Source organism: Mustela erminea, chromosome 3 (genome assembly GCF_009829155.1).
Source record: "Mustela erminea isolate mMusErm1 chromosome 3, mMusErm1.Pri, whole genome shotgun sequence".
NCBI classification, from domain to species: Eukaryota; Metazoa; Chordata; class Mammalia; order Carnivora; family Mustelidae; genus Mustela; species Mustela erminea.
In genome coordinates this window covers 81,455,004-81,480,277 of record NC_045616.1, presented here as the reverse complement: position 1 = coordinate 81,480,277, position 25,274 = coordinate 81,455,004, and the positions used below count along the sequence as shown (strand labels likewise).

Below are 25,274 nucleotides of genomic sequence, written 5' to 3'. Positions count from 1 at the left end.
TTAGGCGCGACCCAGGTTGATTTTTTGATTGGCTCTCGCATGGAAAGGGGCTCAGCCTGAGCCAGTATTGCCAAATGTGTGGTCAACATGGCTCCACAATTGGCTTTCCTGGAAGCCGGCAGACACGTGGCTACCGCAGCCCGGAGTCCGTGGGAGGACCTAGTTTTGTTGACCGCGAGAGGGCGCCGGCGCTCCCTCGTTGCTCAAGTCTCATTTCCCATAAAGCCTCCGAGTGACCAATCAACTGGCTGTCTCGATACCGCTTTCAAAGTCGGCGGGCCCTTTCACCAATCATAAGGCAGATACCACCCCCAGCCTGCGGATTGATGGAAAGCTTCACCAATCATCTCATAGATCTCTGCGATCTCCGCCTCGCTCGCACGGGATTGACGATCCGTCCGGCCAATAGGGCACGCTCAGTCGGCGGGTGGATGAACGCGGCCCTCTGTAATGGCGGAGCGTGGCGGGGACGGGGGGGACGGTGAGCGATTCAACCCGGGGGAGCTCAGGTAAGGGGCTCTGCCCCCCCCATATATTTCAGCACAGTGGAGTCCCAGGGGCTAGGCTTGTGGCGCGGAGATCCGCGGTGGGGGGTGGGCGGAGGAGCCGCGGCGGCTCGGGGCCAGGACCGCATGGGGTTGGCGAAGGGGGAAGGGGAAGGTGGCTTGAATGAGAGAGCGGGACCGGGGCTGGGCCGCGGCCTCTTGCGCCTTGTCCGGGCGCTCCCTGCGGTTTTCACGGGTCCCCCGCGCCCCTCGCGGCCTGCGGCCGGGGTCCGGCGTTCCCGCCTTGGGGCCCCGCCTCAGCCGCGTGCCGCCTCCGCCTCGGCCCCCCTCAGCCTTCTTCTCGGCCTCGCACTGCCGCGGGCCTGGTTTTCCTCCTCGAGCCCCTACACCCCGCGCTGAACTGAACTCCCGGGGACCCCTCGCCACTTCTGGCCCAGCCTTCCCCACGCCCTCCGCGGCCCTCCGCGGCCCTCCGCGGTCTCCGCGTCCGCCCTGTGCCTTCATCCCCACATCGCTTGCTTCTCTGAACTTCCCGTGTGTTTCCGTTCTTTCTCTCCTCCTCGTATTCGTCCTGCCGCATTTGGGAATCACAGCGGTAGCCGCGGCCGTTTGTTACCGTGCCTCGGTGTGCCTTTGGAGTAGTTGCTCTTGTCATTTTGCAGGCCCCTCCTCAGTGAAGTTACTTGCCCATCTTACAGGTGAGGAAACTGAACCCCGTAGAGGTTGAGGAAGTGGGACAAGGTCGTATTGGTGGAATTGTGGCTCCGGGAAGTGGCTTGAACCCAGGTGGTCAGGCTCCCGAGCCTGCAGTCGGGATCGCTGTTCATTCTTCTGCTTACGCCATTGCCCTAAAGAGTGCAGTGACCTTTCTTCCTCTGGTATCTCAGTGCCTATGGAATTTGTAATTAAGATTTGGTACAGCAAGAGTGCCTCGATAAAGTAAAATTCTTCAGTCCGTGATTTTCGAGGACGAGAGGTACAGAGCTGTATGTATGTTTGGTACATTTTCGCCCCCCACCCCCCGCATGGGAAAAATGTCATTTCAGACGTTCAGCTTTCATTCTGAATTGTGCCATTGTCAGCATTTGAAAATGAAAAAGAGCACTGTAGGTTTTGAGGACGCTTTGGTATCGTCTGGAGCTCGAGATGAAATTGTATGAAGAAGTGGGTATTGTTACTCAAGTTTTCGGGAAGAATGTCTTTTAAATTCTGAATTGTCACACACAAAAATCTTTATTTGACAGGAATAAAATCGTTTCTTTCAGAGATGAATTTCAAACCCTTTAAACCCATATGTACACTTTAATAATGAGTGATCAAAGTGTTTTGTCAGGGTGGTTCGATATTAGTGATAGAAAGTTTATTTCTGATCGTGATCTCAAGAGAAGAGTTACTTCAGCTAGTCATATTGGGAACAGTACTTTGCATTTTAGAGTTTTACAGTAAGTAGCCTTTTCAGACTTTTTTTTTTGACAGAGATCGCAAGTGGGGGGGGCGGGGCGGGGCGCGAAGGGTGGGAAGTGGGAGAAGCAGGCTCCCTACTGAGCAGAGAGCCCAAGGAGGGGCTCCATCCCAGAACACTGAGATCACGACCTGAGCCGAAGGCAGAGGCTTTAACCCACTGAGCCACCCAGGGGCCCCTAGACTTTATTAATAGTAGCTAGACACTGTAGCAAAACTGATTTGAATAGGGTTTTTAATTAGGTGTTCTGTTGCACATATTTTATACTTTGGCCTCTTGGGTTGGAAGTTGCTTCCAGATCGTATTGTAAAACTATTTCATTTAAATAAAACAATTTATTTTAGCATCTCAGGGTTTAAGAGGAAATTACCTGTCTATGCGGCTTCTTTGAAAGAAATTGAGGCTTAGTTTTTGTATTAGTGTCCTTTATGTATATCATGGTGTGTCTGTCACAGTCCCTGGCAAATGAGGTGTTCAGTGGATATATGGTAAATAAATGAATATAGGAGATTAAGAGATGATTTCCTTTTTGGACCTATATTTAGTGTGTCCTTGTACCAGTCATTGACCTCTGTACCCACTGGCAGTAGAGCCTTGAGCCAGACCAGAAACCTTTGTCCTCAAGGAACTTCCATGCTAATTAACATTGATCTAAATTCTGAATTAAACTAACCTCATCAAATGATAGCCTGCAAGTGTGAAGAGACTTATGTAGGGTCCTTGAGTAATTGGCAGGGTCTAGGTCTCCTCACAATCTTACCACTTAATTTGACTCCCATCAGTAGTATCTCTCTATTTTTGCCCCTTCTATTAAAGTAATGGCAGCCTTGTCTTCATCACTGGGGACATTGCATGTCTGGATAAAATAGTTAGTAGGGTAGTACATGTGTTCTTGTTAAAAAAAAAAAATCTATTTTTCTATTCATATAAGTAGCCTTCTCTTTTTCCAAAAAGGTTGAAAGTGGTAGGGATGTAAATAACCTACAATCAACAGAATTTATTCAGAGATCCAAATGCCATCCATCCCTTAATGGTTAAGGACCATTAAGAAAACTTTTATAGAGTTGTATTTGTATTTGTTTACTTACCTATTAGTGCTTAATGTTTTATAACAAGGTGCTTGCAATCTCAGTTTCCTCAATTGTAAAATGTGAATAAAAATACAGGGGTCCTAACATGGCCAGCTGCCTTTAAAAAATTACTTTTCTGTGCCATAGTTTTCTTCTTAGAAATGGTGCCAAACTTAATCTTATTGGGTTGTGATGAGAATAAAATAGTGCCCATATTGTCCATATAACTTGCTTGGTATGTAAGAAGTATCCAGTTTAATATTAATATTATATTAATATTAAATATTAATATTATAATTATATTAATATTATATTAATAATAATATCATTATTAAAAGAGTAATGCTTTAACAGTTACTAACACTGGGTTGCAGCAGTATACTAAGGGGAAATTATATTCTATTGGGTACAGAAGTAAACAAGTGAGAAATTTTTTGTTTATCATGTCATATCTCTATCATAATTGAAAACTCAAACTGAGCCAGAGAGGGACTAGGAGAGGTTTGGGATGGGAAGAGTTTGAGGTAACATTTGAATGAGGCTGAATAATGAGGAGCCAGTTATGTAAACATTTTGGAAAAGCATGCCAGGCAGAGGCTTCACGGTAGTGAGCTTTTGAAATACTTGATCAAAAAAGAAGACTGGAGTCTATAAAAAGGTCAAGTTATAGAGGGGTCAGGTTATAGGGAGTCTGTTAGTAGTAATTATAGTAATAGAGCTGACAAGATAGTATAGCTAACGTTCTAATATTAATGCCATTTAACACTTAACTGATCTTACTATACTGATGTTAGAGCCACAACAGTAATAGCTAATACAGAGGACTTAAGTGCTAGGTGCTGTTCCAGGTGCTTTATTGGCTCATTTATTCCTCCTGTTGGAATATTATTATTATTATTATATATTAATATATATTATTATTATTCCTGTTGGAATAATGGCATAGAGAGCTCAACACGAGTGCCATACAGATCTGACATAGGAAGGTGGCAACGTTAGGCTGTTTATGGAGGAAGTTCTGTAATTTCGTCACCATTTTTAATGGCAGAGTTGATAGCTAAGCTGTCTAGTCAAATTGACAGTGAATTGCCTTTTCAGGTAGAGCACTGTGCTAGGTTTTGTGGGGGAATGAAAGTAATGATAAAGTAGTTTAGTGTGTAGCAGATACTATCCTAAATGTTTCACAGGCATTAACTCATCGAACAGAGTTAGGAGGTAGGTTTTACTTCTCTTCCCCTGCTAATTTACATCTGAGTATATTCAGGCTCAGAAATTATGTAACTAGCCTCACAACAAAAGGCAGAGCCCTGATTTGACTTCTCTGTGATTCTAGAGCCTAAATGCTTAACTTCAAGCTGTAACTGGGAAGTGAAATTCTAAAGAATTACTGTAAATTTTTCAAAAAGGGAGATGCAGATTCACAGGAAATCAGAAGACTAAGGTACATTATTAACTCAGTGCTAAGAGTATTTTTCCTTGGTGCTTAACTTTTTTTCTGCTCAAAAGTTAAGATTTTCCTCAATAACAGTGGCTATCTGTTTTTGGGGAGTGCATATAATTTGAAGACTGATCATTCTGATAAGATTCTTACTTCTTTTTGTAGACATTTTTACCTCATACTTTGTAACTTTGAGTGCAGGATCATTTGCAAATTTGGTTAAATAAACTTGGTATAGTAGTTTGTGGATGTGTTTATAATCCTAGTGTTCTCATGGAAGGCATCTTGGTTCTTAGAATTTTTTGTGACAGTTGAACTACAATGTGGAAAATTTAGAGAAAGTTCAAAGGATAATCTTAAGTGGAGGGTTAAAAATGTAGAAAAGTTGGAAGAGCTTGGTGAGGAGAGTATAAAAATGATTATTTTCAAATATACATAAGGAATGTAACTATTAATCTTGGGAACAAAGAAACAAATTTCGGATATAAAGTAGAAAGTTACAGTAGCTACTGGGAAGACTAAGGTGAATTATATTAAAAATAATTTTTATAATCTATATAACTTACTTGTAAAGTAACTTAGGTACAATATCACCTAGGTATTTATTGGTTGATTCCACACATACTGAGACCTACTGTGTGCAGACCTGCGTGCTGGGAGTATACAGGAGAACAGGACAGACAGAATTCCGGCTCTAAAGGCACTTCTATAGAAAGCCTGGTGTAGTCTTTAAGAGCCAGTTGCCTGTGTTCAAATCCTGGTTTTCCTGCTGAACCACTGTGAGGTCTTGGGCAAGTGATAAACTTCCCTGTGCCTTAATGTCCTCATCTTAAAACGAGGTTGATCATACAGTTGACCCTTGAACAATATGGGGATTAGGGATGCTGACCCCCAAACCCCATGAGATTTGAAAGCTCAATATAACTTTTGACTCCCCTTAATCTAAACTATTAATAGCCCTCTCTTGTCTGGAAGCCCTACCCATGACATAAGCAATTGATTAACACATATTTTGTATGTTATATGTATTGTATACTGTATTCTTATAATAAAGTAAGTTAAAGAAAAGAAAATGTTAAGAAAATCCTAAGGAAGAGTACATGGATTAGTATTGTACTGAATTTATCGAAGAAAATTCACCCGTAAGTGGACCTGTGCAATTGAAACCTATATTGTTCAAGGGTCAGCTGTAGCATTTATCTCATAGGGTTGTTACGGTGGTTAAATGAGTTAAAAAGAGCTTAAAGCGCTGCCTGACACATTGTAAGCAGAGTTAATAATTTTTTAAGAACACTTGTGAGAGGAGATAGATAATATCCTCTTAGGTGATACTACCTATCTGTTTAAGTGCCATGGAGAAAACAAACCAGGGTGTTTAGAGATTGAGGGATGTGGTGAGGTGCAATGTAGTGAAAGGCTTTTCGGTTAGTAAAAGAACACTTGGGATCTCTTAAGCTGCTATCCACCTCTCCTGTAAAAGCTTTGTGTTTGGAAGTAATTTCAAAAAGTTGCAGAAATGAAGGTTATACACCTAGTGTTATTATTTTGTCTTTTCTGCTTTATTATTTGCACACATGCATGCTCTCTGTTACTCTGAACCATCTGAGGGTAAGATCCATATACCATGGCCCTTTACCCCTAAATACTTAAGTGTCTGTTTTCTAAGAGTGGAGATAACTCTTAACTACAACACAGTTATCACTTCATAAATTTACACTGCACAGTACTTTCCATATCCTAAGTGTTTTCCACTAATTCAGAATGTCCTGTATAGCATTTCATCTCCTTATCTAGTCTGGAGTCAGTATTGTGTTGTCATCTCTTTAGCTTCCTTTAAAATCTAGAACATTTCCACAACCTCCCTTCACAGTCTTTTATGTGTAACATCGACATTTGTAAAGAATACACTCCCATTCCTCCCTTTTTTCTTTTAAGATTTATTTATTTTGTTTTAGAGAGAGCACATGCTGAATTGGGAGGGTGGAGGGAGAGAGAATCTGAAGCAGACTCTGTGTTGAGCTTGGACCCAGTCTCATGACCCTGAAATCATGAATTGAGGCAAAATCAAGTCAGACACTTAACTGACAGTGCCACCCAGGCACCCCTCCTTTCTCTCTTTCTAATGGAACATTCCTCAGTTTGTGTTTGTCTGATATTTCCTCATTATTAGATTGAGGTTAACATTCTTGCTTGGAATAGGGGATATCGTGTCCCTCTCAGTCATATAATGTCCATTTCTCCTTTTTAGATGATAGTAATTTTGATCACTTGGTCGGGGTGTTGCCCAGTTTCCTTAATATGTAGTCAGTAGTTCTTCATCCTGTCCTGCAACTGTAGATAGCATATGGGGAGACATTTTAAGATCATCCAGATATCATCCTCATCCAAATTTCCTCCTGAATTTGGTGACCATTGATCATTCTGACTGATGCACTTTTTAACATGTGTGTTAAATGATGACTTTCCAACTCCACTTGCTCTTAAGGGCCTTTTAAATTTGATTTTAATTAGAGATCAATAGCTACATTTTATAATTTTGAGATGGAAAAACTTAAACATTGCTTTCCCACACAGGATGGCTCAACAGCAGGCCTTGAGATTCCGAGGCCCGGCTCCCCCACCAAATGCAGTGATGAGAGGCCCACCACCTCTTATGCGGCCTCCGCCACCTTTTGGTATGATGCGAGGCCCTCCACCACCACCTCGGCCCCCTTTTGGACGTCCTCCTTTTGATCCTAATATGCCGCCAATGCCTCCTCCAGGAGGGATTCCTCCACCTATGGGCCCTCCGCACCTCCAGGTAATGAACGTAGAGATTGTTTTTTGTCAGTGTCAGTATCAATATTATCTATGAGTTTTGCTTAAAAAACTAGTTCTTCGTTTCACTGTTTTTACAGTGAAAAATGGGAGCTGAAGAGAACTTTCAAATGTTAACGCGTTTAACAAAAAACGTGTTTCCAAAAGCATTGGAAACATAATTAGTATAGAAATTCAGAATGGGAATTTAGATGGTGATAAAAAACCATACATATAAAACTAGGATTCAGCAAGGTATTTCTGACATGCCTTTATCTCTTGAGAATTTAGTAATCTGTCTTTATGGGTTATGAAATTTGAAGTCTTAATATATAGAGTGGGTCAAATTTATTTTCAGTTGTACATGTTGCCAATAAATGTAAATACATGTGTATGTGTTTCTGAGCAATTCTCCCCAGAAGTGATGCTTAGGATAGACTCTAGAAAGTGACAACAAAGACATTAAGTTTAGTACTTGGATTTTCTCTCCCTGAGGGGGAAAATAGGGTTATCTTAAAACTAAAATTAAATAAAATTAAAATTAAATAATTCCACTAGAAATGGAATTATTGTGGGATTTCTTTAAATAAATACTTTTCTGGTATTTTATTTATTTATTTATTATTTAAAAGATTTTATTTATTTGACAGACAGAGATCACAAGTAGGCAGAGAGGCAGGCAGAGAGAGAGAGGAAGGGAATCAGGCTCCCTGCTGAGCAGAGAGCCCGTTGTGGGGCTCCATCCCAGGACCCTGGGATCATGACCTGAGCTGAAGGCAGAGGCTTTAACCCACTGAGCCACTCAGGCACCCCACTTTTCTGGTATTTTTCTGAGGCATAGTATTTCTTTCTGGTTTATGTAGACCCAGTTATTGTCTGAAATGGTGTCATGAAGGTATCAACTCTCAAATGTCTACTTTTGAGATGTTTTCATTTGAGTATGTATCTGTTTTCACGTTTATCCAGCCTGCACATCTCTGAAACCAAATAAATACAGTGCTGTCATCTGCCCTCCATTAGCTTAGATAATCAAGAATGAACTTAACTAAAAATAGAAAAGGGTAATGAGGTAATATTTAAGTGATGTCAACTCAGTTTAGATCAGGTTATATTTATGGAAGAGACACAGAGTTTTAATATTTTGCTTAATGATTTTCTTAAAAAGATTTTATTTATTTATTTGAGAGAGAGAGAGAGAGAACATGAGTGGAGAGAGGTCAGTGGGAGAAGCAGACTCCCTGCACAGCGGGGAGCCCAATGTGGGACTTGACACTCCAGGATTGCGACCAGAGCTGAAGGCAGTTGCTTAACCAACTGAGCCACCGAGGAGCCCCTGGCTTAATGATTAGTTGTCTTCCAAGTAATGGGTATTTCCTCCCCTCCCTCCCAACAAAGTGTCAGGTGGTTTTATTATTTCCTTGAAGATTAGAGTAAGAAATAGGTTTTTGACCTACTGTCTCTGGTATAACTTGTAATAATAGGTAGATTTATTCTGATTTGTGCTTTAAGAGTTAAATCTACTTGTAGAATATTATAAAATGTAATGGACTGATGTGACCCTCTAATGGAAATAAATCAGATGGTATAATGTGATACTTTCTAATGTTTTGATGCTTTTCTTGGTCTTGATGGATAAGTGTGTGGTTTTACTTGAAGTCCAAATGATTTCCAGCTAATGGTGCATGAGACATATTTGGGGTAGTTATTTCATAGAACAAGGGTTTTTCTGCAGTTGCTGGAAAGACTAAACTGGATCCAGAAAAACCTAGTATATGGGAAAGAAGACAGTTTTAGGAAAAGGAAATGCAGTTTCATGATATTAGCATAGTGTCCCTTCCATTATATAGATTAAAGTGTTTTGGATAATTGAATTTTAAAGTAACTTACAGATTTTAGAGAAACTGTTTTTAATTCATGTTCAGAATCTGTTTTTAAAATGTCAGGGCACATTTCAGCTTTAGTAAGTAAGATATAGCAGTTTCACTTAAATTATTTGATTTGGGGTCTTGTTTCAGTAATGTTTGAAGAATGTTAGTAAGGGAATTATCAGAGATAGGATTAGATCAGTAATGGCTCCAGGAAATTTGTTTAAAAATTGTAATATATACCATTTAAATTCTTTCCACTAAAGTAAAATGGGCAACTATTTTACTATGTCCTTTAACTTCTTGATGTTTGTGTGTGTGAGCTGCATTATTAGTATTACTTGAAAAAGAATGGAAATGATGAATATTTTCTTACCTTATAGTTCTTAATAGGAAAAGAGAATAAAGGGTTAGGTATAACCAGTCTTTCTTTTTCAGTTATTGATATGTTGTTTGTAAAATAATGTTTCTTTTACGGTTGGTTCCTGTTGTAGGTGAGGTATGAAGGCATTGTTGTGCTTAGTGTTCAGCAAGATATATAAATAAATTATTAGTTTTTTCTTCTGAAAGTAATCCAGTACCCAATGTATGAAACAGTGCTGTTAAAGAAAAAAGCAAGATTGATTCATCCATGATGCCATAACAGGGAGGACCCCTGTTAGTGTTTTGATCTATTCCTTTCTAGTCTGTTTTAGTAGTCATTTTTGTTAAAGAGAAACTTGGCTTATTCAACGTAGATGAATGTATTTGAATGGGCTCTAAAACCAGTTTTTCTTACAGTATTTTAAGGGAAAAAAAAGATCAATGCAAGTGACTGTTATTCTTCTTATTAATTGACAGAGACCACCTTTTATGCCTCCACCCATGGGAACCATGCCTCCTCCTCCGGGTATGATGTTTCCACCAGGAATGCCTCCTGTGACTGCTCCTGGTACTCCAGCATTGCCTCCTACTGAAGAGATATGGGTTGAAAATAAAACTCCAGATGGGAAGGTAAATTATAAAATGTATTTAGGTTGTTACCTCATTGCTGACAAGAGAGTAAAAGTTAAAAGTTTTGGCAAATGGAGATAAGTGACTGTATCCTTGCCAATGAAGATGAGTCTCAGACAGGCACCAGATAGGGTAGAACTCCACGAAAGGCTCGCTGGATTGGATTTCTGCATAGACATAAGGTTGCCTGAAGTGCTTACATACCTGTTTACCTGTGATTCCAGAAGCTTGTATTTTAAATGGTGTCATAAGGTTTGGTGTTCTCTAGGAGGACTCAAAGAATTCAGCATGTAGTAGTACTCAGAGCTAAGACTAATTAATTACAGTGAAAGGATCCAAAGCAAAACCAGCAAAGAAAAAGTGGTGTATGGGGCAAAGACTGGAGAAAACCAAGCATAAGCTTCCAGGAGTCCCCTCAGGGGAATCACACTGAGCATGTTTAATTCTTCCAGCATGGAATTGTGAGAATACGTGTGAAGTGTTGTCTGCCAGGGAAGCTTGCCTGAGCCAAGGAGTTGAGGGATTCCAGGAAATGGTGGGAGCCCTTTTAAAATTCAGGTGTCCACATGGCAGTCACGGGCCAACTTTGCAAGCAAGGCTTTCTAAGGAGAGCAATCTGAGGCTAAGTTAACTTTGTGCACAAGATATAACCTTGGTTTTCCTTTTTATGTTAAAAGTACAGTGCTCTCAGTATAGAAAATTAGGGGAAGGGGAGAAATGAGGGAAAAACTACCTCTAGTATCAATATACCAACAACCAGTTTCCATGTACTTTTCTAAGTTTTGTTTTTTGTTTTTGTTTTTTAAAAATACCTTCTAAGACAGGATATAGTTGCGTTAGTGTTTTTTTAATGATAGTTGACAGATTCTGGGATACCAATGATTTTGCTTCCTCTGCAGGTTTATTATTATAATGCTCGGACACGTGAATCTGCATGGACCAAACCAGATGGAGTTAAGGTTATTCAGCAGTCAGAACTGACACCTATGCTTGCAGCCCAGGCTCAGGTTCAGGCCCAAGCCCAGGCCCAGGCCCAGGCCCAGGCCCAGGCGCAGGCTCAGGCGCAGGCACAAGCACAAGCTCAAGCGCAGGCCCAGGCCCAGGCCCAGGCGCAGGCCCAGGCTCAGGCACAAGCACAGGCTCAGGCGCAGGCCCAGGCGCAGGCCCAGGTGCAGGCTCAAGTACAAGCACAAGCAGTAGGAGCTTCCACCCCTACAACCAGTAGCCCAGCACCTGCAGTGTCCACTTCAACATCATCATCCACCCCATCCTCTACCACTTCTACCACAACAACTGCCTCTTCGGTTTCGCAGACAGTATCAAGTGAGTACCAGCCAGCATGTATTTTCATTTAGGGGCTAGAGAAATGGACAAGTAGGGACTGCATTGCCAAATGATCCTAGTGTTTGAGGTGTTATCCTTGATGTTATTTAAATTCATTTTTGACACCTAGACTTCTGGGTTAAAAAAAGAACAGGAATTTTAATTAGTAGAAGAAATTATTTGTCCTCTTGGCATTCATGAAGCTAAACCGCAAAGTGTAGAGGTAGCTGTTCATCTTGGCCTGCAGTAATGATGGGTGCTGTGGGATTTGTAAAATAAGTGTAAGTCGTTGTTCCTGCCTTATAGGACTTCCAGTTTTTCTCATTGAGGCAAGAATAATGTATGTGCAGTAATTCGGAAAGCAGTGTGCCCAGTTATACAGTGAAAATAGAAGATGTAGGAATTTGAGAAAAGGGAGAGGAGTAAATGGGTGAACAGACTTTGTGGGTATTGAGATTAATCATGAAGGATGTGTGGTAGGATTTGAGTAAGTTTCATAGTAAAGAGATCTTTCAGGTATGGGGATAACATAAACAAAGGTCAGGAGATGAGGATAAATGCAATTTATGGGATTGTTAAGAAAGTCTTCTGAGGTGGGGTGGTTGATAATAGTTGACATACTTATTCAGAGTGAGACCAGGTTACAGAGAGTTTTAAGAACCAGTGAAATGGGTGAGGCAGGTTAGGCTCCAGGGGTCCAGTATCAGTGCAGTGTTTTGGAACATTTTTCTGGTGTCCTTTTTTTTGGGTGGGGGGTTAGTTATTGAAATCAGGGAAAGTTATTAGGAACTTTTTAGTAATCTCATTTAGAGGTTGGTTGGTCCTAGAATGGGATATAGGGAGATGAATGAGGAGCAGAGATAGAAGTAGTCAGAGTCGTAAGAGAATTTTCATGTATAACATCACAGAGGCCCTGGGGTTAGACCTTTCCTAAAAAGGTGAGAGAGGATTAAGCATAGATTTTGGGAAGGAGGAGAGAATTACTAATTTGCCTAAAAGATTGCCATTGATATTAACACGAGTTCTGGGAGGTTTTTGGTTTTATATTTATGGTACTACTTAATCTTTAAGGTGAGCCCCAAAATATTTAAATAATGATTTTATTGATTTGCTTATTTGTTTTGATACGGGTATGAAGATACCTAGTTAACCCTATAGGTGATTAGAAGTTGGATTGTTTTGCTACCTGGATAATAGAATAAAAAAAGTCCCTTAGCTTCAGGGATTTGGGAATTTTTAATGTCTTTTATCCTATTAAAAATATGTGAGAGAGATTAATCATAGTAGATTCAAATTGGATTGATAACCAGAAGTAACTGAAGAAGTAAGGTACACCTAATACAGAGACAGTTTTTGTTTGTTTGTTTGTTTTTTTCAGAGACAGTTTTTTTAACAACTGTACTCGATATACTATAGACAGGTTGGAGGAAAATGCACTTAGTAGGAAGATGTAAGTAATGCTTTACATCTTCATTAGCTAAGGTGAATTCTGATATGAAGTATTACTGACAGTTACTAGCTGATTGAAGGGCTTTCCCTTCTCACAGGCTAGTGTTTCTAAAAACTTGTGTGGTAAGGCAGGAAACTGCCAGTTTTTATGGGGTACCTCTTGTAATGACAGAAGGAGATTAACAAAAGCGTTGCAGTTCTGTGTGGAGGGTGTTTGCTTCTGCTTTTCTTCTCTTCCTTCTTAGGAAGGAGAAATAGTCGTACTTTGTTTTAAAGAAAGTTGGTGGCAGAATACTTAACTATCCTATATGTATTCCATTTCTGTATCAGAGTGGTCTGTCCGTAGGCCCATAACTATCTTGCTGCTATGAACTATTCTATTCAGAACTCCGGTTTGCTATTTTTCCACTGCTCTTCACTGATTGGGAGGCCCTTATTCTAAGAACAGAATACCAGAAACATGTTCTTTTTACTGCCCTGAAACATCACTTTTGATGTTCTTTCTGAGTATTCCTGATGTCTGTTTTTATTTCACTTGGTTCAGTATCCTGAAGTGTTGTCATACTACAGTCTTAGTATTTCTCCATCTGTTGTAATTGCTTGTCTTTTTTAATTAAGATCTGAGGCTGGATTAGGAGTATATTTGAGGCCTAGCCTTTCACTCGGTATTTCAGCAAAAGGTGTTAGTAGGAGTTAGTGACCATTAAGTTCTAGCTCCCATTCTCCCAGTTTCCCATTGAATTCTTTCATTGCCTTTATGTCTTTTCTCTCATGACTCATGGCCACTAATCAGATTTAGAAAATCCTGTGTCAGCAGGAGGAGTGGGTTGAGTGAATAACTTTGCCATCTCCGTTGGTGTTCCTTTCCACTTGAAATTTGATGCTTTGTAACTCCTGTTCTTTTCCTGAGTATAGTACTTGTTGTCATACTTCTGATCTTATCTAAATATTATTACCATAACATTTTAAAAAATTTGTTGTATGAGCTGCGGTATAGTCCTATGGTAAATGGAAATGCAAATTAAGAAATTTATATTTTAGCCCCAGTTGAGCATAAACTCATTTTATCCTGTGCAAGTTTGTGAAAAATGCTGATGAAATCCTCCTCAGGGATGTTGGGAAGAATAACTAGACATATTTTCAGCCATTACAGTATATTACAGATGCTAAGTGGTATATTTATGGGACTGGGAAAATGTTGCATGTAATTTGTATTTTTCACACTGTTATAAAATTATATTAATATGATACTGTACCCTAAGGCTAGGTCTATGCTAGACCAACAATTCATTCCTGGGCCCCTGAAGATACTTGTTTGGCCCTGCTGTCTATTTAGCCAAGGTGAGTCCCGCATTAACAAGTATGAAATTGCTCACATCTTCCCAGCCTAAGTGAGTTTTTCATTATTAGGAGCTGAAAAACGATACAAATTTTGTCAGGTGGATTATTGGGTGGCTTGTATTCAACAGCGTGCTTTCCCTTAAAATTGGCATGAAGATTGGGGATGCACTGTTTTATTTCATTTAATTTGATAAATTCATTCTTAGTCCAGTACAGGTAATTGAAGTTTTTCTTTACATCAAGAAAAAATGAAGTATTTGTTACCAGTGAGTTACCAAAATGAATTTTGTTTTGGAACTAAATGGGTTATAAGTAAATAACAAAAATGTTTTATAATACTTGAGAACTGAAACTTTTTAAAAAGTAAAAAAAAAAGTTTATTTTTTTGGGTCTCAATTTGATTTTAAATGTGATAACTAGAGATGAAGTGTTTTATTTTTGATACTTAAAATAATGTATTAGAATCAGATAATCCCAAATTTCATATTCTCCTGGTCTCTCACACTGGAAACATGAGTTTTTATTATTTTTTCTTTTTTTACCTTTTTATTTTTAAATAATCATAGAGAAACCCAACTTGTTTTTTCACTCCATTTGTTCATACTCAAGTCATCGGTTATTGCCTATCTTTTTCTCACTTCTCCCTTGCTTGGATGGTCCAGATAGGTTGAAATTGATTTTTCCACCTCTGTTCTTCCTTTTCTTCCCATTCATCTGCCAGATTAATTCATCAAATGAACACTGCTTAATTCTCTTCCATACAGAAACCTTCATTTTGCATCCCCAGACCTGTTTTATGCTCACGAAGTCACACGAATAACACACGAATGCATTCTTAAAAAAAAAAAATTTAGACTGTAATGAAGGCTATGTAGCAAAATGTGAAAGGCATACACAGATGTAATTAGTACATGCATTTTGGTGTGCATTCTCCTAGGTCAGTTTTCTGCGTTTACCTTAGTTCTTCCCTTTCTCTACCCGGCAAAGTGTAGACTCCCTAGTCTTCTGTCAGAGCCTTCTACTTTATGCCTCTGGCCTGCCTTTCCAGTCATAACTCCCTGGTTCTTTTGATATGCCTAGTGTTTTACTAGTTGACTGCGTGCTTTGTATTTTCTGAATAATTCCTTGTTGTTATCTCCTCTTTGCTTTTACTCACTTTTCCCACCACTTACTTATTTTCTCCTTCTACTTTGTCATTGTCCTTGTTGAAATCATAGTCTTTCAAGGCCTGTCATCAGTATACAATTTTCTTTACCCTCTCACGGTTAGAAATGATCTTTGCGTCTTGATTCATATCCCTATTCATTTATCCCATTTCACTTTGTATTTTAGTTGTTTTTTTGTATTTCATTTAATCAACTGTTTTCAAGCTTCTGAAAGACAGAGACCTTGTTAGAAGTTTCTTGCAGTGCATGGAATGGGCTCTTAAATACTTACTGAATGAGTGAATGATGAATGAATATGGCGACATGGTTTATGAAGGAGTGATACATATTTTTGTTTTATCTTTCATCAGCACCCACAACACAAGATCAGACCCCAAGTTCTGCTGTTTCAGTTGCCACGCCTACAGTTAGTGTTTCAACTCCTGCTCCTACAGCCACACCTGTGCAAACTGTTCCCCAGCCGCATCCCCAGACGTTACCTCCTGCTGTTCCTCATTCAGTACCTCAGCCAGCAGCAGCAATACCTGCCTTTCCACCAGTAATGGTACCTCCGTTTCGTGTTCCCCTTCCTGGCATGCCAATTCCACTTCCAGGTAAACTGATAGATTCTAATAGTCCTTTCCAGCTATGTTTTCATATTGTCAGTTAGTTTGTTCTCATGTGTCTGTTGCATTTGAAATTTGCCTTGAATCTGACCAGTTTGAAATGTTTCTGAAAGATTCATGGCTAACTGCAGTATTTTCTCTTCAGTTTTGGTAAATGTCCTTTTTTTGTTGTTGTTTACATGTCTTAAAATTAGAGCCACATTTGAAACTACACTCATTTTTGGATAATGGCCTCAGTGAATTAAAAATGATCATCTTTTCATGTAACTATGTTCAAATGCAATATCTTTAAAGGATTGAGTCTGTGAAGTTGAGAACTTATAAGTCATCAATAGCAAATACAAATTGAGTGATTTTATATATTGTGCCCTGTTCTAAGCACCTTATGTGTAATAACTCAGTTTAATTTTTGCAACCATTGTATGAGGTAGGTACACAGACAGGTTAAATTACTTACCCATGGTCACAAAGCTGATAAGTGATGGTGTTGGGATAGGAGCTGAGCATTCCAGACCCGAATACCATGCTCTTAGTAACTATGCTATATTGGGAAGAAAATGCAGATCACCTGACTGTAAGAAATTAATCTAAAGCAAAACCAGAGCTTTACCTTGGGAGGTGAAGTGAAATATAACTTGCACCATTTAAACACTTAAATAGTTACAGTGAGGTTGTGGCATAGAATCCTTCCTGTAGGGATTAAACAGTGGTAGTGTCAGGCATCCTAATTTGAATGCATTTGCTGTTGGCAAACACGTTTAACCCTTAATCCGTGGTCTGTTTTCCTAGTATTACAGTTTGAAGCTTTTCTACCTTATATAGCTCAAGTTCACAGGGCTAGTTTGTAGTAAGGATGGATAGAACTAGGCCTTTTGTCCCCAGTTTCATATTCCTCCTGCTCTCTATTATTGCTGTTCTTGTACTCTTTTTTTTGTAAGAATAGGGTTGTAGTACAGCTGTTTCTTAGATTTGTATATATTTTAATTATCGCTATTCTTCTAATTGTTTTTGTCCTTGTGACCGCTTGGAAAAGAAGCATTCACTTAGGTATTGCACCTTAGCAAGAAAGAAACGAGAAATTTTAAGAATTGGTAGGATTTTTTCCCTAAGGAAAACCTTTTGCACATTGTTGATATAGTGTTAGATAATTAAATGCCCAATATGTGATGTTTAAGAAACTCAAATCATTTAAAAGTAGGAGGAAAATGAAAAATCTTTCCTCATACTAGGGATTATCCTTTTTCTAAATTAAATTTTAAGACAAGCTGCTGGATAATTGCCTCTAGATAGACTTTTGGTAGAAAACCAGGTGATACATGGAGACTAGGTTGATATTGGTCACAAGCTCTCACAGTCTTGCTCTGCTTTGGGGCCAAGGACAGTATTCAGACCATGTACTGAATTCTGAATCACCTGAAGGACCTAGGGTTACGAATTCTGTAGAGAAGATTGAGGTATAGCATAGTAATGTTACCAAAGTATTTGAGAGGTTTTGCAAAAGGACGTTTGTTTTGCTTTGGAGGTTCTTAATAGGGACTGGTAGGTGAAAGGTGCAGAGTAACAAAGTTCATTTCTATAGACTGCTGAATTTTGTCACAAAAAAATCCCTTATTGCTCTGTTTTGATATGGTCTTTTCTGACCCTCACCCCATCTAGACATTTTAAAACAGGTGGTGGTGACCATTTGACTAAGCGAGGTGGTACCTATGAAGTTTAGCAATAAAAGGCATTTAATAAATGACAGTCACTAATGTCATCTTGTAGGTCATTTGGAAGAGAGCTTGAGTTAGGTAATCTATAAAATTTTGTTCAGGATGCCAAGATTCCTTAAAGAGAGAGTTAATGTTTTACAGAAAATAATAATAATATTTGTTTATATGGTAAGGCATCTTTGATACTGCAAATTCATTTTCTTATTTTCCCTTTTAATTCAGTTTTCCAAGGTGCTTTAGTGGGGTGGGGGGGTAGGAATGATGACTTGTTTTTCTCCTCCCCAGATCTTTTATGTACAGTGGGATTGATCTCTTTTTGTTTCTTTTTATCAGTTTGGCAGTAAGGTAAACAGGAAAGATTTGGTTGTGATTTATCTTGGAGCTTTAAGTTCTTTCTGTAAGAGCAGTGTATGGCTCTAATGAGGATGATTAAAGAAGGGATAATCAAATAAGATGAGTGAAAGTGGAAGAGTTATAGGTACAATATAAAAATTAGAGTTGGAATTGGGAATAGTAAAATGGATTGGAATTATAGGATTTCTAAGACTATAAAATCTTTGAATTTTAAGAAACTTGTTGGCATCAGAATTATTCAGAATGCTAAATGGAATTTTCTAATTACCTAGTAGAACATAATTTGAGAATAAAGTTATAGGAAAATTGAACAGATGCTCCCTTTAGATTTTTAAAAATTTTAAATGTATTTATTTGAGATAGAGTACCAGAGCCAGCAAGAGCAGAGGGAAGGGCAGAGGGAGAGGCAGATAGAAAATCCTCAAGCAGACTCCCTGCTGAATATGGTGCCCCACACGTGGGTTGATCTCAAGACCCAGTGATAATGACCTGAGCCAAAATTGAGAGTTGGTTGCTTAACCAGCTGAGGCACCCAGGTGCCCCAGATGCTCCCTTTAAATAGAAGATTAAAAATTTAGATGTGTGGCGGTTTTGTGAGTCTTATGTATGTAATCAGCCCCAAAGAAGACCTTACATTTATCTTTTTAGCATGAGAAGAAACACGTATGGGCTTTCAGTATGGTCTCTTTGTTGTCAGTCAGTAGGAGCTCTGTGTTGGCCCAGTTCATATTTAACAATGGTACTTGGGCCTAAACATGAATAGATTTGATTTTCTTCTGTTTAAGTTGAATAGTTAAGATTACCTTTTGGGGAGAGTGGTTTTGGAGAACATTGAGAAAAAAGTTCATGTATTCTAAGAATTGAATTTCTAGGGCTAACTTCTTAGGTTCTAGTCGTCCTGCAGATGGCAGTATTTATACTAGTTGAAACCTCATGGTGCGGTGTGACTTCTTTAACCAAATGAATTTTTCCATTGCTTTCTTTTAACATTAGGGAAAACAGAAGCATACATATGACTTAACGCAGCATGCTTTATTGATCCAGTGCTTTTGTTTTAGTTCCAGAGGTAATAGAAAGTTTAGCTTTAATATTTACTTAAAGTAGTAAATAAGAAATAAAAGGCATTTTTTCAAAAATTGGCCGTATTTTTGTGTGTGTGTGCGTGAACTTAGGTACATTATTTACAAAGCCAGGGGTTTAATTTCCTTTTTTAACTCCAAGAGAAATTTTTTGTCCTATACTTCAGTGGGGAATATGAATATGATTTTAAATTTTCATTGTTACCCAGCTAGGTTTAGTTTTTTTCAGCCAAAACAGAAATTAAAACTTAATTCCGCAACCCCCTTTCTTCCTGCCTTCAGCCTTCAGCCCTTTCCTTTAAAATTTTTTTTTCCAATTCACACTTAATTTTGGATTTCTTCAATTAATCAGTCTTAGTTTTCCAGCTTTTCCTTTCATTCCCTTTTTATCACCATTGTAATGCATCATGATGAGTCTTCATTCTTCTAAGAACTGTACGTAATTTCCATTCTTTGATACAAGTGCTGCTTCTTTAGTTGGCTTAAATAATAGAGGTTTCTGAGCAATCAGCCCATGTAGTCATTGGTGCTACTACAGGGGCTGTATTTTTCTTCGTATGTTAGCCTGCTTCCACACTGTTTCAAGCCTGTGACATTCCTTAGAGCAGGTCCTAAACATGGATATTTTGTCATTAGTTGAGTGCTACCCTTCTTTTCATCTCTGTCCTTTTATTTAAAATATTATTTGCATTGGAATATTTGAATCCATCCCATACCTTACTTTCTTCCTTTCTCTCGTACCCCTCTTTGTCCTATTTTATTCATTTTCTCCTTCTGCATGGTTATGCCCCATGCTTCAGCTTCTGCATGTAGTTTCCACTTAGCAGCAGCACAGAGAAAGTGTCTTGTCAGTGTCATGCTGCATCTGCCTTTCACTGGTATCTAAGCAACAGCAGCATGGGTTTGATGTCCTGTGGGAAAATGTCCCACATGAGAACTTGTTATATATATGTAATGAAGGGGCTTCCTTCATTGAATTTAAACTCTCGAGTCTCCTTCAAATATTATCAGAGCTGGTTTGATAAAAAGGTAATTGATGCTATAATTTAGAATTAGTTATCAGTGGATTTGGCACCACTTCCCACAAAATGTCAAACAAAAAGAAATTCTACTCCATTCCTGGTCTTTTTCAATGGGAATAGCATTCTAAATTGTAGTGGTAAATTACTTCCCTGAATCCCAGTGGTAGCCGACATTCCATGGCAGCTTTCCAACGTATGCTTGCTTATCCATTTTACAGGTGTAGCAATGATGCAAATAGTCAGCTGCCCGTATGTAAAGACAGTCGCTACCACCAAGACCGGTAATTTTTAAAACCATCTTAGTTTGTTTTGTCTGTAAGTTGGCATGGTAGTGAATGTTGTTGTTTATCCTTTTATTTATTTATTTTTGCCCAAGTGAGTGGATTTTTTTATATTTTTCTTTTTAATAAGCAGTATAAATGCAGTTGTCATATTTGGCCAACACTTAATTTTCCCAATTGCCTGTAGTATTAGCTTCTTTGGTTCACAAAAAACAAATAAGGTCAGATTAACTTTATATCTTAATTTTTGTAATAAGTGTAAACAACTTCATTCTCATTTTCATTACATTTATTTTATTTTTGATGTGTTTTTAAGTTAAATATAAAAAAATCATTTCCATGTGTAAAGTGATGTGATTATGCTTGCATGCTAGTGGGTATATGTGTGTGAATATTTGTGTGCATAGTATAACTTTACATTTGAAACTTATTGAAGATAGCTACCCACAACTTAAATTCTGAAATAAGATATGAGGGTTTTTTTTTTCCAATTTGGATTTATATGTCCTTAATTATTTCTATAATGTCAGCTTATGTAGCTGTCTTATAAAAAATAATTATCTTGGCTTATCTTTTAAAAAATTAGAAGAAATTGCCTTTTTTTTTTTTTTTTTAAGGAAAAGACTAAACTGACAAAGAGTTAACAGGGACGTCTGACTTAATCACTTAGTATATTAAAGTGGATTTGATAATGAACTCAGTCATTTACTTGAAAACTGAGAATTTTATCATACCCTTTTAGGTACCTTAGAACTAAAAAATAATTTTGCCTCAGAAATATGCTCACTAAATATGTCTGTTGTCTTGATTTCATTAGAATTTGAGAAATTCTTTATAAAAATATATCTTTCTTCACACATACAGAATGTGTCATGATTTTTATAATTGTTAAGACTTCATCGTTACTTCAGTCCAAATTTTTGGCTGTTCTTAAGGTACTTCATGGGTTGAATTTCTGAATCTAATTGAATTTAGATCTTAGAACTAAACCAGAGAAATAGTGTTAAGTAATTAAATCACATTTTAAACGATTCGTTGTTTTGTTCCAACTGGCTCATTCATTTATTAATATTTAATAGAAAGATGTAGCTCATATTTTAAAGTTTCATTTTGCTTTACAATTTGATACTTGGACCTAACTTCGTATTATTCTTCTTTTAGGTGTGTTGCCAGGCATGGCCCCTCCTATCGTACCTATGATACATCCCCAGGTTGCTATTGCAGCTTCCCCTGCTACCTTAGCTGGAGCGACGGCAGTTTCTGAGTGGACTGAATATAAAACAGCGGATGGAAAGACCTATTACTATAATAATAGAACTTTAGAATCAACCTGGGAAAAACCCCAAGAGCTAAAGGAAAAAGGTATAGTTTTAATGACTTGTTGAGGCATAGTGAAAGCTATGATAATAGAATGCTATTTGAAATTCTGAGTTACTTCCTTTTTAACACATTCGAAGGAATTACTCATCTTGTAGTTGTTGGATTATTTATTTCTACCAGATTGATAAATATGTGTATATTTAAAAAGCCAGTTCCACTTAACATGCTTGTCCTTGGTTTTTCCATCTGGAGAAATTTAATTATACATCTGTACACATATATATGCTGTTAGGAATCTCATAATTATTCTCCTATGCAATTACTGAGACTGACAGTGCTCTCAGGAAGAGATGTCTGTGTTGCATGTGTTCTGAAGGAAGAAATGCAGGCCCTTGGAGTCTGAGATGGAGAAAATTCATACAGTTTTCTGTATCACAAGTTCCTGTTTCCAAGTATCTTAGTATCTTCTCCCTTTGAGCAAAACGAATCATTGCTACAAAGAATAACGAGAGAGACTTGAAAGACTGTGTCCCTCTACAGGCAGTGGTTCTTTTCTAGTGAAAGTGTTCTGATGGTAGAGCAAGTATTAAACTTGACTAGTACGTTACATTGAAATTGATGATAGAAAGAAAGAACATTTTATTTTTGTGGTTAATAACTTCTACTTAACGGAATATCTTAATTACTTAGTCTCTGAAAGTTCTTAGAAAATTACACCAAAAACCATTGAATGCCATTGTCTTAACTTTATAATAGAAAAATTAGAGGAGAAGATTAAAGAGCCAATTAAAGAACCTTCTGAAGAACCTCTGCCAATGGAGACGGAGGAGGAGGACCCTAAAGAAGAGCCAATAAAGGAGATAAAGGAGGTAAAGAGCAGCGGCCTGTTAACCTGGGAGCCAGCAGTAATTGTTGGGTGCAATAGACTTGTGATTGAACACCCATTTGATACAGTTGTAGATAATTGCTACAGTCTGATTTGTGAAATTTTAGAGTTCTTTGAACTTTGTAATTCAGTTTTTCCTTTGAAAGTTTCATTAACTTACTTCTTAGAGTAAACCGAGGCCCCTGGAAAGAAAGGGTGTTGGACCAGAGCATTGACCCAATCCCAGCCTTCTGATTTATAGACTGGCACATGGTAAAAATTATAAGTACAATTTTATATTTGGGGAATGTTTTATTTTATCTGTCTTCTCCTGGCATGGGATGATCTCTACACAGCACTGAAAGAGCTCTCCTTTTTGGAAGCTTCCTTTATTCAGTGAGGGACTAATGATAGGCATGTCTTATTAGTTAAGAAGTTAGCAGGAGAAAGAAATAATCTTAAAAGAGGAAGTCTCATCTAATTTTCTTATCCTCAGTTCTCCATTTCTGTTCCTAAGCAGATGGTTAGTGACTCTGTAAGTTAGGATCATCTGCTGTTGCTGGGGTCTGCTGTTGTAGAATTTGGCTCTGTCTAGGGAGCAAGGATTTAGAACTTTTCTTAGAAATTCCTACACAGGATCCTCACTACGCTAGTAACAGACCCTATGTTGGTTGCACTTTGAGTTATTCACAGTATAACTTGGATTTGTGTAAGATTCAGGTATGGTTTTGTGATACCTGAAATACCTAATTAAATGGGAGTAACATCATTTCCCATAGGAGCCCAAAGAGGAGGAGATGACTGAAGAAGAAAAGGCTGCCCAGAAGGCAAAGCCAGTAGCTACTACCCCTATTCCCGGTACTCCATGGTATGTACTTGGCTCAATAAGTAAATGACTTAAATTCTTGTTTGCTGAGTTATTGCCGTGGTTCATCATGTAGTAAGAAAAGGTGCTTTTAAAAAATACACACCAAGTAGACTTTTTTATCTAAAGCATATTTTGGTTTTTATTTCTTGTATTTTGGGTGTTCAGACCTAAAACCCAATTGCTGCATTGTCTTTCTCCTTTCACGGTACTGTCCATTAATGTTAATTGTACATAATTACAGACTTGAACTGCTGTGAGATCTGAATCTCCTTTTTAGTGTTTAAGATTTTTAAAAATTAATTTTGTACATATTCCCTCATACATGATTATATTTTTAGAACTGTGTAAAATTGTCTTTTTATTTAAGTGTACTTTTTCTTCTTTGGTTTGGTTTTCCTTTTCTCTTTCTCCCTGTGTCAGTGCTCTCTCCTGTTCCTACTCCAGCCTGTTTAATCCCTATATAATTCACACATTGCAGGGAGTTCTCCCTTATGTCTTGTAATCCCCTTCATTGTGTTTTCATTGCTTTTTCTTTTCTGTTTTTATTATTTAAAAAATATGTTTGTTATGTGGAGAATCACAGTCTGAGTGTTGTTGCATTCCTGTGGTACCGTTTCAGTCTTCTATTCCTGAATTTCCTGCAGAGCCCCGATCAAGTTCATGTGACCTTTTGACAAGACTAGTTCACAAGTGGATGTTTAGCAGTGTCTGAAGACATTTTGTTTGTCATAACTTGGAAGGGATTGATAGCTTGTAGCATCTAGTTGTTAGAGGGCAGAGATGTTCCTAAACATCCTAGCAGGTACAGGAGAGCTCCCTACAGGAATTGGTTATTTGGCCCATAATGTCAGTGTGGAGGTTTTCACAATAATGAGTTGGTTTGACTATTTAACAAATTCATGGATTTAAATACATTTTCTTTGCTTCTGTCTGTTATAGTTATTATCCTTACTAAAGTTCAGTTGTTGCATCTTGGGCTGGGTGAAGCCTCCTAAGGTTGACCCTGAGGTTTTGTGTTGCAACCCTGTCTTTGATAACTTCCTTGTTTTCTACTCTGACAAAGATGTTCCTGGCTTTCTCATGTATTTCCTGTCTTGGATATAGATTCGTCCATTTTGCTTTTTGTGGGATGTGGCATTTATAGGATCTAGGGATAGTTGTTACTACTGAATAAGTCATTATCTTTAAGCCTCTTTGGTAGGAACAGATTGAAGATGCACACATTTAAAGATACATCATGAGTTTGTATCATTACTTGCAGTTCAGATTTACTATGAGGTTTTTACTGAACTTCATCATCTATTTTAATTCAACATCCCCTTTCCTGCTGAAAATCCTTTTCTGAGTGATATAAACGCAATTACTCATTTGCTTATCTCACACACAAGTCACAGAATTGTAGTACCAACACTGTCACTCACAGTATGATACTGAAGACATTTTTAACCTTTATTATCCTCCTCGCTCCCCACGTTACTTTTATGTTCAGAGTATGTCACTCTAGGCTGACTATAGTCAAATTACTGTGTTTTAAAGGCATTTAGAGTAAGTCTTCTGTATATTTTATTCCACCAACTTGATACATAGCCTCATTTTAAAAAATAATTAAGCGAAATATTTACCTGGATCCAAAATTGAAGTTATAGAAAGAGCCTATTTAAAGAATTTGTTCCTAGGTTGTGGTTCCTGAATTTGACTATTGTACGTGAAAAGCTGATAACCGCCTCCAAACCCCACTAGTCTGAAGCTTCATGGACCC

At 38.1% G+C, this 25,274-nt stretch overlaps 1 protein-coding gene across 6 annotated transcripts in view; it reads left to right on the top strand.

Moving 5' to 3' along the window:
• The first annotated feature begins 392 nt into the window (after window positions 1-392).
• TCERG1 (transcription elongation regulator 1) overlaps window positions 393-25,274 on the top strand; it is a 61,879-nt gene continuing 36,997 nt past the window's right edge. For 4 of the 6 annotated variants that reach the window (XM_032336276.1, XM_032336275.1, XM_032336280.1 and 1 more), the window contains exons 1-9: window positions 393-509; window positions 7,051-7,276; window positions 9,978-10,130; window positions 11,030-11,453; window positions 15,760-16,002; window positions 20,400-20,462; window positions 21,624-21,824; window positions 22,539-22,651; window positions 23,427-23,515. In XM_032336276.1, the coding sequence (XP_032192167.1) occupies window positions 451-509; window positions 7,051-7,276; window positions 9,978-10,130; window positions 11,030-11,453; window positions 15,760-16,002; window positions 20,400-20,462; window positions 21,624-21,824; window positions 22,539-22,651; window positions 23,427-23,515 (1,571 nt within the window). In that variant the 5' untranslated portion in view covers window positions 393-450. The remainder of the gene's footprint in view (window positions 510-7,050; window positions 7,277-9,977; window positions 10,131-11,029; window positions 11,454-15,759; window positions 16,003-20,399; window positions 20,463-21,623; window positions 21,825-22,538; window positions 22,652-23,426; window positions 23,516-25,274) is intronic. The other 2 variants (XM_032336279.1, XM_032336277.1) reach the window with 1 other exon arrangement.